General features: G+C 42.8%; 1 protein-coding gene across 1 annotated transcript; it reads right to left on the reverse strand.

The window, feature by feature from the left end:
* Window positions 1–220: 220 nt before the first annotated feature.
* LOC310699035 (2-oxoglutarate receptor 1-like) lies at window positions 221–3495 on the reverse strand. The gene is made up of 2 exons (XM_083520636.1): window positions 3414–3495; window positions 221–1279 (listed from the first exon to the last, which is right to left on the reverse strand). Exons 1-2 carry the CDS (start codon window positions 3428–3430, stop codon window positions 226–228), a joined length of 1071 nt encoding a protein of 356 aa, XP_083376762.1. The 5' UTR covers window positions 3431–3495; the 3' UTR covers window positions 221–225.
* Window positions 3496–12466: the final 8971 nt, after the last annotated feature.

Here is a 12466-nt window from a genome sequence, read left to right on the forward strand (position 1 = left end):
AGAACCTGTGATCCTCTAGATGTTGCTCGACTCCAGTTCTCATCAACCCCAGCCAGCATGAGCAGTGGTCGGAGATGATGGGAGTTGTAGTTCAACAACATCTGGAGGTTGATTCTACACCCCTGATAAAAGCCACTCTTAAGACTTGGCAGCTGTGTGCAGCCTCTTTCTAACTTGTTTTAGGAGATAACCGGTACCAGAGCTTCTGAAGAGAAATGCATGCATTCACAATTTTAATATCCCAGATCTATTGAAGTCACTGCTGCCCCCTGTCTGTTGCATTAAGTGGCTCAACTTGCATCTCAGAAGAGACTGAACGGCTTGCTGGAAATTATCGCTGATTATGGCGTAAAGTAACAAGTTTCCGCAGGTATTCAGGGCAGCCAGCGGCCTGGATAGAATGTAGGCAGCATGGATATGGTTTTCAATATCGCAGCTGACTCGGTACAGCCTTAGTTCAATCCGAACAACCCTAAAAATATGGAAAGGTAGAAAGCACACATAAAAGACTACCAGGAGGAAAAATGCAAGTCTACGAGCCTTCTGCTTATAAGGGTTTTGAGTGTGGGGCCCTGTAGCCAAGGTATAGATGATCACAGTGTAGCAAAGAGTCACCGTTATTAATGGCAAGTAGAAGGCCAGGCCAGTTAAAAACCAGTTGTACCACCGAATAACATCCACGTTTTCAGAACTGGTAAGGTCGAGGCAAAGAGATTTGTTCTCCTCCATCGTTGAAGTAAACAAAAAGTTGAGAGGACCCATGGCCAGCAGCGAAATTACCCAAGATGCAACGCAGGCCGCAACAGCCCATGCCTTTTTCCGAACGGAAAAAGACTGTATTGGGTGGACAATTGCAATGTATCGGAAGATGCTGAAGCAGGTCAGGAAGAGAATGCTGCTGTACAAGTTGAAGTGGAAACCAAAGCGGATGAACTTGCACATGAAGTCTCCAAAGACCCAATGCTCTCCATTGGCATAGTAGTGAATCAGGAAAGGAAGGCTGGATAAGTACAGGAGATCTGTGCAGGCCAAGTTGAACATGATAATGGTGCTGCTTTTCCATGGCCTCATCTTGAACGTGTACACGCAAATCGCCATGATGTTGCCTGGGAATCCCACGGAGAAGATCATACCATACAAGGGTGGCAGGTAGGATTTCCTGAGTCCGTGCACGTCGTCCGTGCAGTTCTCAACAGCAACTGCAGCGTAGCTTGGCAGCGCGCTGGTCTGGTTGGTTGCAGTTTCAAAGGCAGTTGTGTCCATAGTGACCATTGTGAGACTTCATGAGGGCGGGAGAAAGAAAAGAGGGTGGGTTTGGCTTAGACAAGTTTCAAAAACAACATGCTCAAGTTATTTTGCTATAGGAAGAAAACCTCTGGGGGTGCAGTTAAGTACAATATAATCAGGGGGTTAGCTCTGTGAAATGTTCTCATGGTTTTGTTCCCCAAGGATGTAACGCATCCAGAGAGAAAGAGAGAGGACACCCGCTGCTGTATGCCTAAATACTCAGACAGACATGGATGGAGAGGGTGGGCTGTCTTTTCCTCAATTCTCCTCCGTCCTTCCATTCCCTCAAGAGTTGGAATGGAGGAAAAATTAAATTCATATTTCACTTAAAAGCGAACTCGCCAAATTTGCTCTTTCTAAAACAATACAAGAGCTGAAACATGACCAATCTTTGAAATTTGCACTTTTCTGAACTTTGCAATGCAAGTGATACAATCACTGTATTAAAGTATGCACGTAAGTGCATATATGAGCAAAAAAATCCATTGCGCTGCTTTGTTATTTGCCAAACCTGCACAATTTTTTTTTAGGAGAAATTCACAATGGGAGAGATAATTTTCATAAGGACCCCACCATCCCTAATCACAAATATGGAGAACTGAATTTAAGATTGGAAAAATGAGAAACACAAAGAACCCCAAACTTTGCAGATCCCTCCCTTCCTGCTCAAGAGACCTTCACACATCTTAACCCCAAGAACAAGGAGGTTTTCAGAAGCCTGAAATTAGAACGTGTGGGTGTGGAAACTGCTGGTGGTTGGGGGTGGGGAAGCTGGGTATATGTGTTGACCCTCCATCTTTAAGTAACCCCCAAATTTAGGGTTCTGTGCACTATAGGAGCATCTGCAGAAATAGGATCTATGCAGGGCTGTAGCCAGCCTCCAAGTTTGGGGAATGGGGGAGAGCGGATGCCAGAAACGTAGAGAAAGAGGCAGTTTACACATTAATGTAATACCTAAGATTCATTAAGGCTATATTAATGATAATAATGATTATCATTGTTACCATTACCTGTGCAGGCCTTGTTGCAGGTAAGAGGGCAACTATTTCTGGGGTTGCCAGAGTACAGCCTCCTCCTCCTCCTCCTCCTATTGCCTTTCCTTCACTTCTTTTCCTCCTTCCATTTCCTCCTTCCACCCACCCACCCTCTGGTTGCTTTCCTACCTTTCCCCTTTTCTCTTCCTCAACTTCCCGTAACTCCTTTCATTAGACGCCAGTGTGGTGTAGTGGTTAAGAGTGGTGGACTCGTAATCTGGTGAACTGGGTTCGCATCCCCGCTCCTCCACATGCAGCTGCTGGGTGACCTTGGGCCAGTCACACTTCTTTGAAGTCTCTCAGCCCCACTCACCTCACAGAGGGTTTGTTGTGGGGGAGGAAGGGAAAGGAGAATGTTAGCCGCTTTGAGACTCCTTCGGGTAGTGATAAAGCGGGATATCAAATCCAAACTCCTCCTCTTCTTCTTCATTTCCTTGTTCTGCCCATTCTCGGTCCTTCCCTTCCTTTTATGTTTTCACCAGGACCTTTTAGAGGCAGGGGAAGGGGATTTCCTAATTTTAAAATTATTTGTAAAAAAAGAGGGAGCAGAGAAGATTATGGGGAGGGCAGCCCCCCCCCCCCAGCTTCCCTCTGGCTACAGGCCTGGGTTCTGTATTCAGAGTTTATTGGTTAGATTGACTCTGTTTTTAAAAAAATTACATGATTAAAAAGGTGCATTCTGACTAACCAACCCATTTTTTTTAATTTTTAAAAGATGAAGTTGATTTTTAAAAACAAGCATTTAAAGTAACTGCAGGTAGCAAGCACAGACTTGGAACAAGAAGTCCCTTTTTTAAAAAAAAGAAGTTGGTTTTAAAAAATAAGCATTGCAAGCACAGACTTGGAACAAAGGGTCCCTCTTTAACTCTCTCACACAAGGGAATACTACTAATGGCTCCTTCACCACCTCAGCTGAGTTTGTGCATTTTCTGCATTCTCACAATCCCATAATAGCAAGTCAGCACATGAATTTGCATGGGATTTGTTGCATGATGCTGTAATCGGCATGGAAATCCTACGTTATAAATCACACAACATTTAACATTCCCCAGCTTTCTCTTGGTTGTTTTTAACGTCAGAAGGTTTATGTACCTGTCAGTGATTTGCATCCCCTCTGATCCTCTTCATAGTTGGAAATGAGAAGGCAGCAAACTAGTTGGCTACAAAGGGAGCTGGATGGCAAAAGACGACACTCCTCAACTACTGGAGCAACTTTGAAGTTCCACGGAGATCCATTTCCATATTTGCAGGGAGAGAGAGAAACAAATGCTTGCACTACGGTCTGGAAAGGGAGGAACTCTGCCCTACGTTGACTCCTGTGCAACATAGTGCAGCTCTATATGTTTGTATCTAGTTGTCTCCTGTCCCACCCTTTGCAGCAGAAACTGCTCACAGCCTGTCCAGTTTCGCTGTTATGGGTGTCTAAGGTTTACCAGGCAATGTTTCATGGAGGAAAGGTGATGAATCAGTCATATAGCTCTAACCATCCACCTGGGAAGATTTCTCCCACAGGAATGTAAGCAAGCCATCGTTCTTCTGCGTAACTCATTGATGTGAGGGAAATACTTTAATCCTAGTTTCCTCCGAGTGTCTGTTTATGCTCCCTGTGCAACGAATTCCTTCTGCACCAAGAAATAAGAAGCTTGATAGCCGAGAGGAGCAGAAATGGAGAAATACATTCACTTGATTTGCCCTCTGCTTCTAATGATGGAATGCCACCCTGTCATGATAGACCAACTGTAACAATCAGAATAATAATTAAGGAATTATGTAGAGGCAGGAAGATAATAAATGTACGGTACTGAACATTGTTCAAGCCCTACCTAGTGATCTAAGAAGGCCACAATTTTCATTCTTAACTGTCTTTTCCCCACAAACAAATCAGAATTCATGCTGACTTAAAAGAGCCAACATTGTCTATCCTCTCCCAAACTTTGTGCAAACAAATCAGGATGAATGCTCCAAAAGTGGGTTATCTGGAATCAACCTTAATTTCTAATTCTGCAGAAGTATTTCTTGGTCCTAAAATAAGATCTTGCTGTCACTTTGTTTATATAACCATGTCAAAGAACTGCTGCAGAAGTGTTGGGTGGAATCTACACACATATAAAAACCTGTTTTTTAAAGTGTTTTTAAAAAATACATTGAATTTTCCATAAGGTTCACCATTGTCACGTTGTATATTGCACTTAAAACACACTTAAAACATTTTATTTGCAGCTGTACAGCTGAGTCCTTGGTGTGGGCAGGAGTAATATATCAAGATCTAGAAAAGCCTCAGAGCCTGTGACAGGGGGAAAAGACTCATTGATTTCAGAAACAGGTTGGCAGCTGGCTTCCTTACTTCTTCCTTTTGATTCATGTATATGCTCTGCAGGATCTGTTTGATTAATGACATGGACCAGAACTGGATAAACTACAGTAGTGAATTAAACAAAATGCATTCGGTTATGTACACTACCCATTTACAGAACTGTGAGTTTTTACTTGGTGCCATACCTAAAGTCAGGCGTGTGAAACTTTAGCGATGACATCAAAAGTTTGAAATTAATATATTTTGGTTTGACACTTTTGAATAGTTTAGTAACTTTGTATACTGTTTTTGACAAAGGTGGCTTTAATCTGCATGTCCAAAACTGCATTTTTTAGGTGTGTTGGATTCTTTTTTAAAATTAAATGCGGTGAAATTTTCACTGGAGTCCAAATTATTGGGTGGGTGGATGAAGATACTGCATTTGTATTCTGCCCTCATGACTCTGTTCCCAGGTGACTTACATACCTTATTAAAAATACAAAGACAACCCAAAGTTTAAATAGTTTTTTTAAAAAATCAAATTAAAATTAATACAAAATAGCACCCACCTAACAAAAATCTGCTTTAGACCAGTGGACAGACAGTTTGCATAGCCAGCCCCAGGCATAAAACTGGAGTAATCGAACCATGAGGTCATCCAATTTTGGACAACTGGAACAAGACTCTCTGTCTCCATATAGCTGTGTGTTTGACAAGTCATCTATGTGCTCCTCCCCAGCTTTACTTTTTCACTCTAAATGCCTCTTGTTTCTCTGCCTGCCCATTTTCTGCCTGCTTGCTTCTCTTCTGTGTCACAATCTGCTTCTGTTTTGCAATAGGCTCCCTTCTCTCGGCTCTCCCCGCCACGTAAATCCGCTCGGTCTCTCCTCCTTTCAGTTTTATTTTATTGTTTCAGCAGTTTACATGCCATTAAATGTTTTTTTAAAGGTCTAAGAGGTTTACAGTGTTGATCGTAAACCTTGTGCCAAAGGGATGGGCAGAAATCTTAGTCTCGCTCCTGCAGTGGAGACTGATCCATTTGGGAGAGTGAGGCGATGCCCCACTAACCTCGTTTGGCCCTCTGTCAGCGCCCACCTGCCTGCCTTCTTATTTAGAATAATAGAATCTTGAATTGTGGAGTTGGGAGGGACCCTGAGGGTCATCCAGTCCAACCCCCTGCAATGCAGGAATCTCAACTAAAGCATCCATGACAGATGGCCATCCAACCTCTGCTTAAAAACCTCCAAGGAAGGAGAGTCCACAACCTTCTGAGGGAGACTGTTCCACTGTTGAACAGCTCTTCCTGTCAGAAAGTTCTTCCTGATATTTAGTCAGAATCTCCTTCATTGTAACTTGAATCCATTGGTTTGGCTCCTATCCTTGGCAGCAGGAGAAAACAAGGTTGCTCCATCCTCCATATGATAGCCCTTGAGATATTTGAAGATGACTATCACCTCTCCTCTCAGTTTCCTCTTTCCCCATGACAGATACTCGGAGTCGAGTGAGGATTTCATGCTCTTTATTCAGCTCATACATTAGTTACACAATGGGCCCCACGTGATTGGCAAATTCTGGGATTCTCTTGTACACCAATCAGGTTGCGGATTCACTTCCACCTGGAGTTGGATTAGGTCCTGTGGACCAATCAGACTGCTGCATTCTGGATCCTATGGACCAATCAGACTGCTGCATTCTGAATCCTATTGTTCTAGGACCAATCAGACTGCTGCATTTTGGATCGTATTCAACTCAGTACATAACACCCCAACTCCCTCAACTCCCCATAAGGCATGGTTTCCAGACCCTCCTCTGCACACCTACAACCAGTGCAGGGCCTGGCACTGGTTTTCAGGTGTCGTCTCCTCAGTCTCAGTGTGGTCTTTGCAGAACTCAGCAGGGAGAAGGATGAGGACAAAACTAGAATGAGTTTTCTCAGCCTGTTGTTGACTTGGATACACATGTTGTGCTCAACTAATTATAAACATTTTTAACACAATGACATTTCCACAATCCGTTGTCTTGCATTGATAGACTTGGAGGCTACATGAGGAAATCAGAAAAGGGGTGCTTCAGAATAAGGAGGATGTAGGGAAACATTTATAAAAATAATTAATGCTATTTTATGGTAATGTGTAAATGTAGACATCATGCTACATTTTTTATGATTGATTTTTATGAATCAATTTGTCTTCTAACTTGGACCCAGCTGCACACCTGCAAATATAACGTTTTAAGTGCATTATACAAATGAGACACTAGATGGCAATGGTGAGCTTATGGCAAATTCAATATATTTTTCAAACAATTTTTTAAAAAAACCATTTTCACAGTGTTTTTTATATGTGTCTAGATTCCACCTTAGATGCACCTTAAAATGAATTTTTTACCTATCCCACAGGATCAGCATGTCTTAAAATAATTTATAAAACAATCCACTCCTGCAATATATTAGCTGAGATGGCTGATATACCTAGTCAAACAAATCCATATTTCATTGCTTTCAGAAATTGTAGCAGGGAGTTAGGAAGAAGGCAACACATATCTGACCTGGTATACGGTACTTTATTTCCAGAGACCCATGTCCATCAGTCCAGCCCCTGTATTCTGCCCCAGCTGTAGTAACTGAATAGCCTTAAAGCCATGAAGAATGTGTTGCAGCAGCAATTGCATTATCTCAATTAATTGACCATAACTGCTTTAGCTCTTTGCTGTGCTCATAATGAAAACTGATCTTCCAAATCTGCTCTTTGCATTAGCGGGAAAGTTCCCATTAATGTCAGTGGAAGCTTCCTCCCCAGTGCGAATAGGGGTGTCATCAGCATTGTAGCATGGGAGAAAAGAATTGCTGTTTCGTTCCTTGTGGGTCCCCCAGTAGCTGCTATTTGCATTTCTTTAAAGCATGTGTGTTAATTGCACCCATAAAACACATTTAACATTGTGAGGAAGCAAGAACACTGTACTCTCAGAAAGATCTCTGAATTAAACCATGAAATGAATGTCATATTGTGAATGGTACAGAATTTCTTAATAGTGCAGGCTTCCCAATAATCCACTGGCAATTTTTGATGCACTAAGATCTCACTGTATCTCAGATTAATCTGTTTTCCCCTCTCGAAAGGTCAGCTTGGCTGATGTTTCCAAAACAGTTTCATATATCCTCCATCATGGTGCCTGTACACATTCCCCTTCAGTTTACACAAGCTGAGGGCAAGATGAGTTGCCACATACTTCAGATTTCTTCCAAGGCCAACTCTAAGCATTTCCTTCTCCTGCTCATGTGCTGAGACAATTTTTATAACTTGCTTGGCATATTTATTTATCCACTTATTTTTGCAAGGGTAGGAACACAAATTCCAGGGTTGTAACATAAAAGAAAACAAAATTATTGTATATAAAATACTATCTGGAGTTTCATTTAAAAAAAGAAGAAGAAAAAGAATGGCTTTAGAAGATGCTGAATTAATTAAACACAATATTCTCCACCCAAGAATATGGCCACTCGACAGACAGAATATTCCTGGTTTAACATAACATCTGGCATACATCATGCCTAAATTAAAGTTATTGGACTCCCAACTCTCATCAGTCCTGACTGTTGGTCATGCTGACTTATTCATTTGGAGTCCAACAACATCCACAGATTCCCCACCCTGTATTCTGGCTACATCCAATCCATTCTTACAGTTTCTGCTAGCAGGCTTAGCTGTTGACTCTGCTGTGTACAAAGGTGCATGCCTTGCCACATATATCTAGCCAACAAAGATTTTTGCGGGGCAGTTCTATGGCAAGATGAAAGGATGCGGGTGGCGCTGTGGTCTAAACCACAGAGCCTAGGGCTTGCCAATCAGAAGGTTGGCAGTTCAAATCCCTGTGACGGGGTGAGCTCCCATTGCTTGGTCCCTGCTCCTGCCAACTTAGCAGTTCAAAAACACATCAAAGTGCAAGTAGATAAATAGGTACCATTCTGGCGGGAAGGAAAACGGCATTTCTATGTGCTGTTCTGGTTTCGCCAGAAGCGGCTTAGTCATGCTGGCCACATGACCCAGAAAAACTGTCTGTGGACAAATGCTGGCTCCCTCGGCCTGAAAGTGAGATGAGCGCCACAACCCCAGAGTCGTTCGTGGCTGGACCTAATGGTCAGGGGTACCTTTACCGTTACCTATGGCAAGATTCAAGGGGATGAGCAGCTTAGAATGCACTGGCTCTTCAGCACAGCCAGCTGATTCCTTCTGCCTCAGATGGCATTAAGTCCCCAACCCTGGCCTAGCCAAAGATACACCAGTGTTACTGGCTTGGTTCAGTAGGCCATGGCTTAGCCAAGGCTCGTGCAAGGTCCCCAGAGAACGACTTGGCAGTGTCATGGCAGAAGCGGGACCAGAGCAGAGGGGCCTAGGCTGGATCCTAAGCCTGTTTAGCTCAGTCACATGACCTGGCTGTTTTAAAGGCTTGCTTTTCCTCTGCCAGGCTTCAACAGTACAGCAGCAGCAGCATTTGGACCTAGTGTAACTTTACACCGACTTAACTTAGGACTCAGCTGGACCCATAAAGAAAAAGCGATTTATATGCTGTAGGTGCAATATAACATTGTGCCACCAGATGGTGACGTGGAGTCTCGTCTTCCTCTACCTGTTTTCCCTTTTAAATTTACGCTTTAAACCAAAACACTTCTTGGATCCAGCCATACACTGGCTTGCTTTACTCCAGCTTCTTGTGCATAGGCTTAGTCTCCCTTTCTACTTCCATCTGTGATATCAGTGGTAGGTTGTTGCTGCGTACTTCAGGCATTGGAAAGCACAACGGTTTCCGGCTGCGGAGGCAGACACGCATACTGCAAACTTTGCAAGCAACCCTGTACAACTTGGTAAAGCGGGGGACTGATTTGTGGGGAGTTTAGATTGATATGTACAGGTGCCCTCAGCACTATCGATAAGCAAGTACATCTTTACCCTACAATTTCCCCTTGCTTGGGCTCTTCTGACCTTCTTTAAATGTGCCCTTGGTGGTATGAAAACTTTGTTTATATTGCACACTTCCTAGATGTTTTCTTATCTTCCTTCTCTAACATTCTTTCCTAGGTGTGTATCGTTCACATACCTGGCTCTGGGAAACTTTAAATGTGTTTAGCCTCTCCTGTGCCCACACCACCCGGTGTTTATTGGATCCAACGATAAATATATTTATATTTACGATTCTCTATATATAGCCACAAACTTTGGCTTTGTTTCTTGGCCTAATTTTCACCAAGGTGTGTGGGTTCCGTGCCACTTCAGGCTGTGGTTTGGGTTCATTTATCCCTGCCCACAAGATTTCTATACAGAAAACTAGACTAGCATCGCACCTTCTCCTTGGGCATACAGTATTCAAAGCAGATTCCTCCCCGCAAAGAATTATGGGTATTGAAGTTTACCCCGCATGGAGTCACAATTCCCAATTTAGACCCTTGCAAATCTCTTTTTAAACAGACTTTCACCTTGCCAGCTCAAGGAAAATGTGGAGCTAAACTTGATTTTAGTGAAGAGGATGAATGAGATATAATCAGTTTATTCCTAATAATGCTCTTAACCTATAACAAGGAAAAACATTAAAAAAAAATATGATAACATGACTTTCTTGAGACATGACTTGCCAGAACTCTGAACTACCTTCTTCCAAAATAGTTCCCGTGAGGAGCAGATATAGTATAACCGCAGAGGACATTCAATATCACCTGTGGTATTAATTTATGAGCAGTGGGACAGCAAGTTAATCTGTGACTATTAAACTTCAACACTAGGTGGTAGTGTCGGCCCTCATTTAAGAAGCTGTATGTCTCTCATTCGGCTTTTCGCATCTTTCTTTCACAAATGAAAATTAAGCAAGGTTGTGTCAAGGGTACCTGAGGCAGAGGATACTGCTCTGCGAACCTTGTAGTGGACAGGCTGATCTGAGGGGCAGAGAGAGAAGTTGGTATTATGGGAAGGAAGATGTTGACACAATGGGCCTAGCCGCACCACAGAATTAAACTGGTTTTGCTGTCCCCCGTCCCCAAACAAACATTATGTGGGGGTTAATGGCAGCAAAAGAAGGGCAGGGAGTAGAGCAGGGTTGCATTTCTGGCTACAAGCCCTCTGCCTACTACTTGCATTCACAGACCCTCCCGTAGCTGTCAACGTTTCCCTTTTTTTAAGGGGAATTCTCTTATTCCGAATAGGATTCCTCGCAAGAAAAGGGAAAAGTTGACAGCTATGGACCCTCCAAGTGTCCCTATTTTCCAGGGACATCCTTGATTTAGTGAAGCCGTCCCAGTTTCAGATTTGATCCCAGACTGTCCCACTTTTCCTTAGGATGTCCCTATTTTCATCAGAGAAATGTTGGAAGGTATGGAGTTATCCGACCCCCGCAAGCAGTCTGAAGGCAATCCTGTAGAGGGAAGGGTTTTTTATGTTTAATGTTTTATTATGCTTTTATATATATTGGAAGCTGCCCAGAGTGGTTGGGGCAACCCAGTAAGTGTGGGGTATAAATAGTAAAATTATCATTATGGAATGGGACATCCCTATTTTCCTGAGAGAAATGTTGGAAGGTATGCATTCAGGATGTGGGCACACAGCCTAGACCCTGCTTCTACACTTTTGACTGAGCATAATGACACAAGACCAGGACCGGATTTAGGTTTGATGAGGCCCTAAGCCACTGAAGGTAATGGGGCCCTTTATATGTCCAGCTGTCCTTTGTCAACAACAAATTATTGATGTTTTTTTGTGCTGAATATATGCTATATGGTAATTTATATACCTAATAGGTATCTAAAGCCATCTGCACATAACAAATGGGAGCCTACACAATTAAGGGACTGTCCCTTCAAATAAGGGACACTTGACAGCTATGCCACATGGTCTGAGGGACGGTGGACTGGCCCACGGCTGAGAAAGGTTGCTGACCCCTGCCCTAAACAGCCTCGGCCCAGGATACCTGAAGGAGCGTCTCCACCCCCATCATTTGCTGGGACCCTGAGGTCCAGCTCTGAAGAAATTCTGGTGGTTCCCTCACTGCAAGAAGTGAGATTGCATGCAACCTGGCAGAGGGCCTTCTCGGTGATGGCGCCTGCCATGTGAAATGGCCTCCTATCAGATGTCAAGGAAATAAACAACTATATTGACATTTAGAAGACATCTGAAGGCAGCCCTGTTTACGGACGTTTTTAATGACTGATGTTTTAATGTATTTTTAATCTTTCGTTGGAAGCCGCCCAGAGTGGCTGGGGCAACACAAGGAGGTAGGTGGGATTCTTCTTCTTCTTCTTCTTCTTCTTCTTCTTCTTCTTCTTGTTCTTCTTCTTCTTCTTCTCTTACACATACAAATTCCAATTAAACGTTTTTAGACTGTGAGGTTTAGGTCTTAATTCTTTATTTAAGAGCCTAGTCCAGTGCTTCCCAACCTTTTTTTGGCCATGCCTCACTTAAGCATCTCTAAAATCCTGATGCCCCCCGCCCCCCGTGACATATAATTATTATTATTCAAAAAGTGAATTCCTGTTCATGTAGAGGAAGGCTAAAAGGCCATTAACTTGGTCTAAACAAGCTTCCAAAGAACATGGCATCCATGAAAGAGAAAAATAAAAGAACAAAAGGACAGTTGAAGTACTGAGGAAGAAATCACTAAGAAATTGTTAACAACAACAACAACAACAACAACAACAACAATATAATAATAATATGAAGTGATATGATAAATAGCAAATAAAGTTTCAGAACATATAATAGAGAACTGAAATGCATAAATATAAAATACTGTCTTTTCCCATCTATAAGACGCCCCCATGTTGGGGCAACAACCAATCACCAGTCCACCCTTGGCACTATCCGTGTATAAG

Source organism: Podarcis liolepis (genome assembly GCF_965112155.1).
Source record: "Podarcis liolepis genome assembly, contig: HAP1_SCAFFOLD_36, whole genome shotgun sequence".
Lineage (NCBI taxonomy): Eukaryota > Metazoa > Chordata > Lepidosauria > Squamata > Lacertidae > Podarcis > Podarcis liolepis.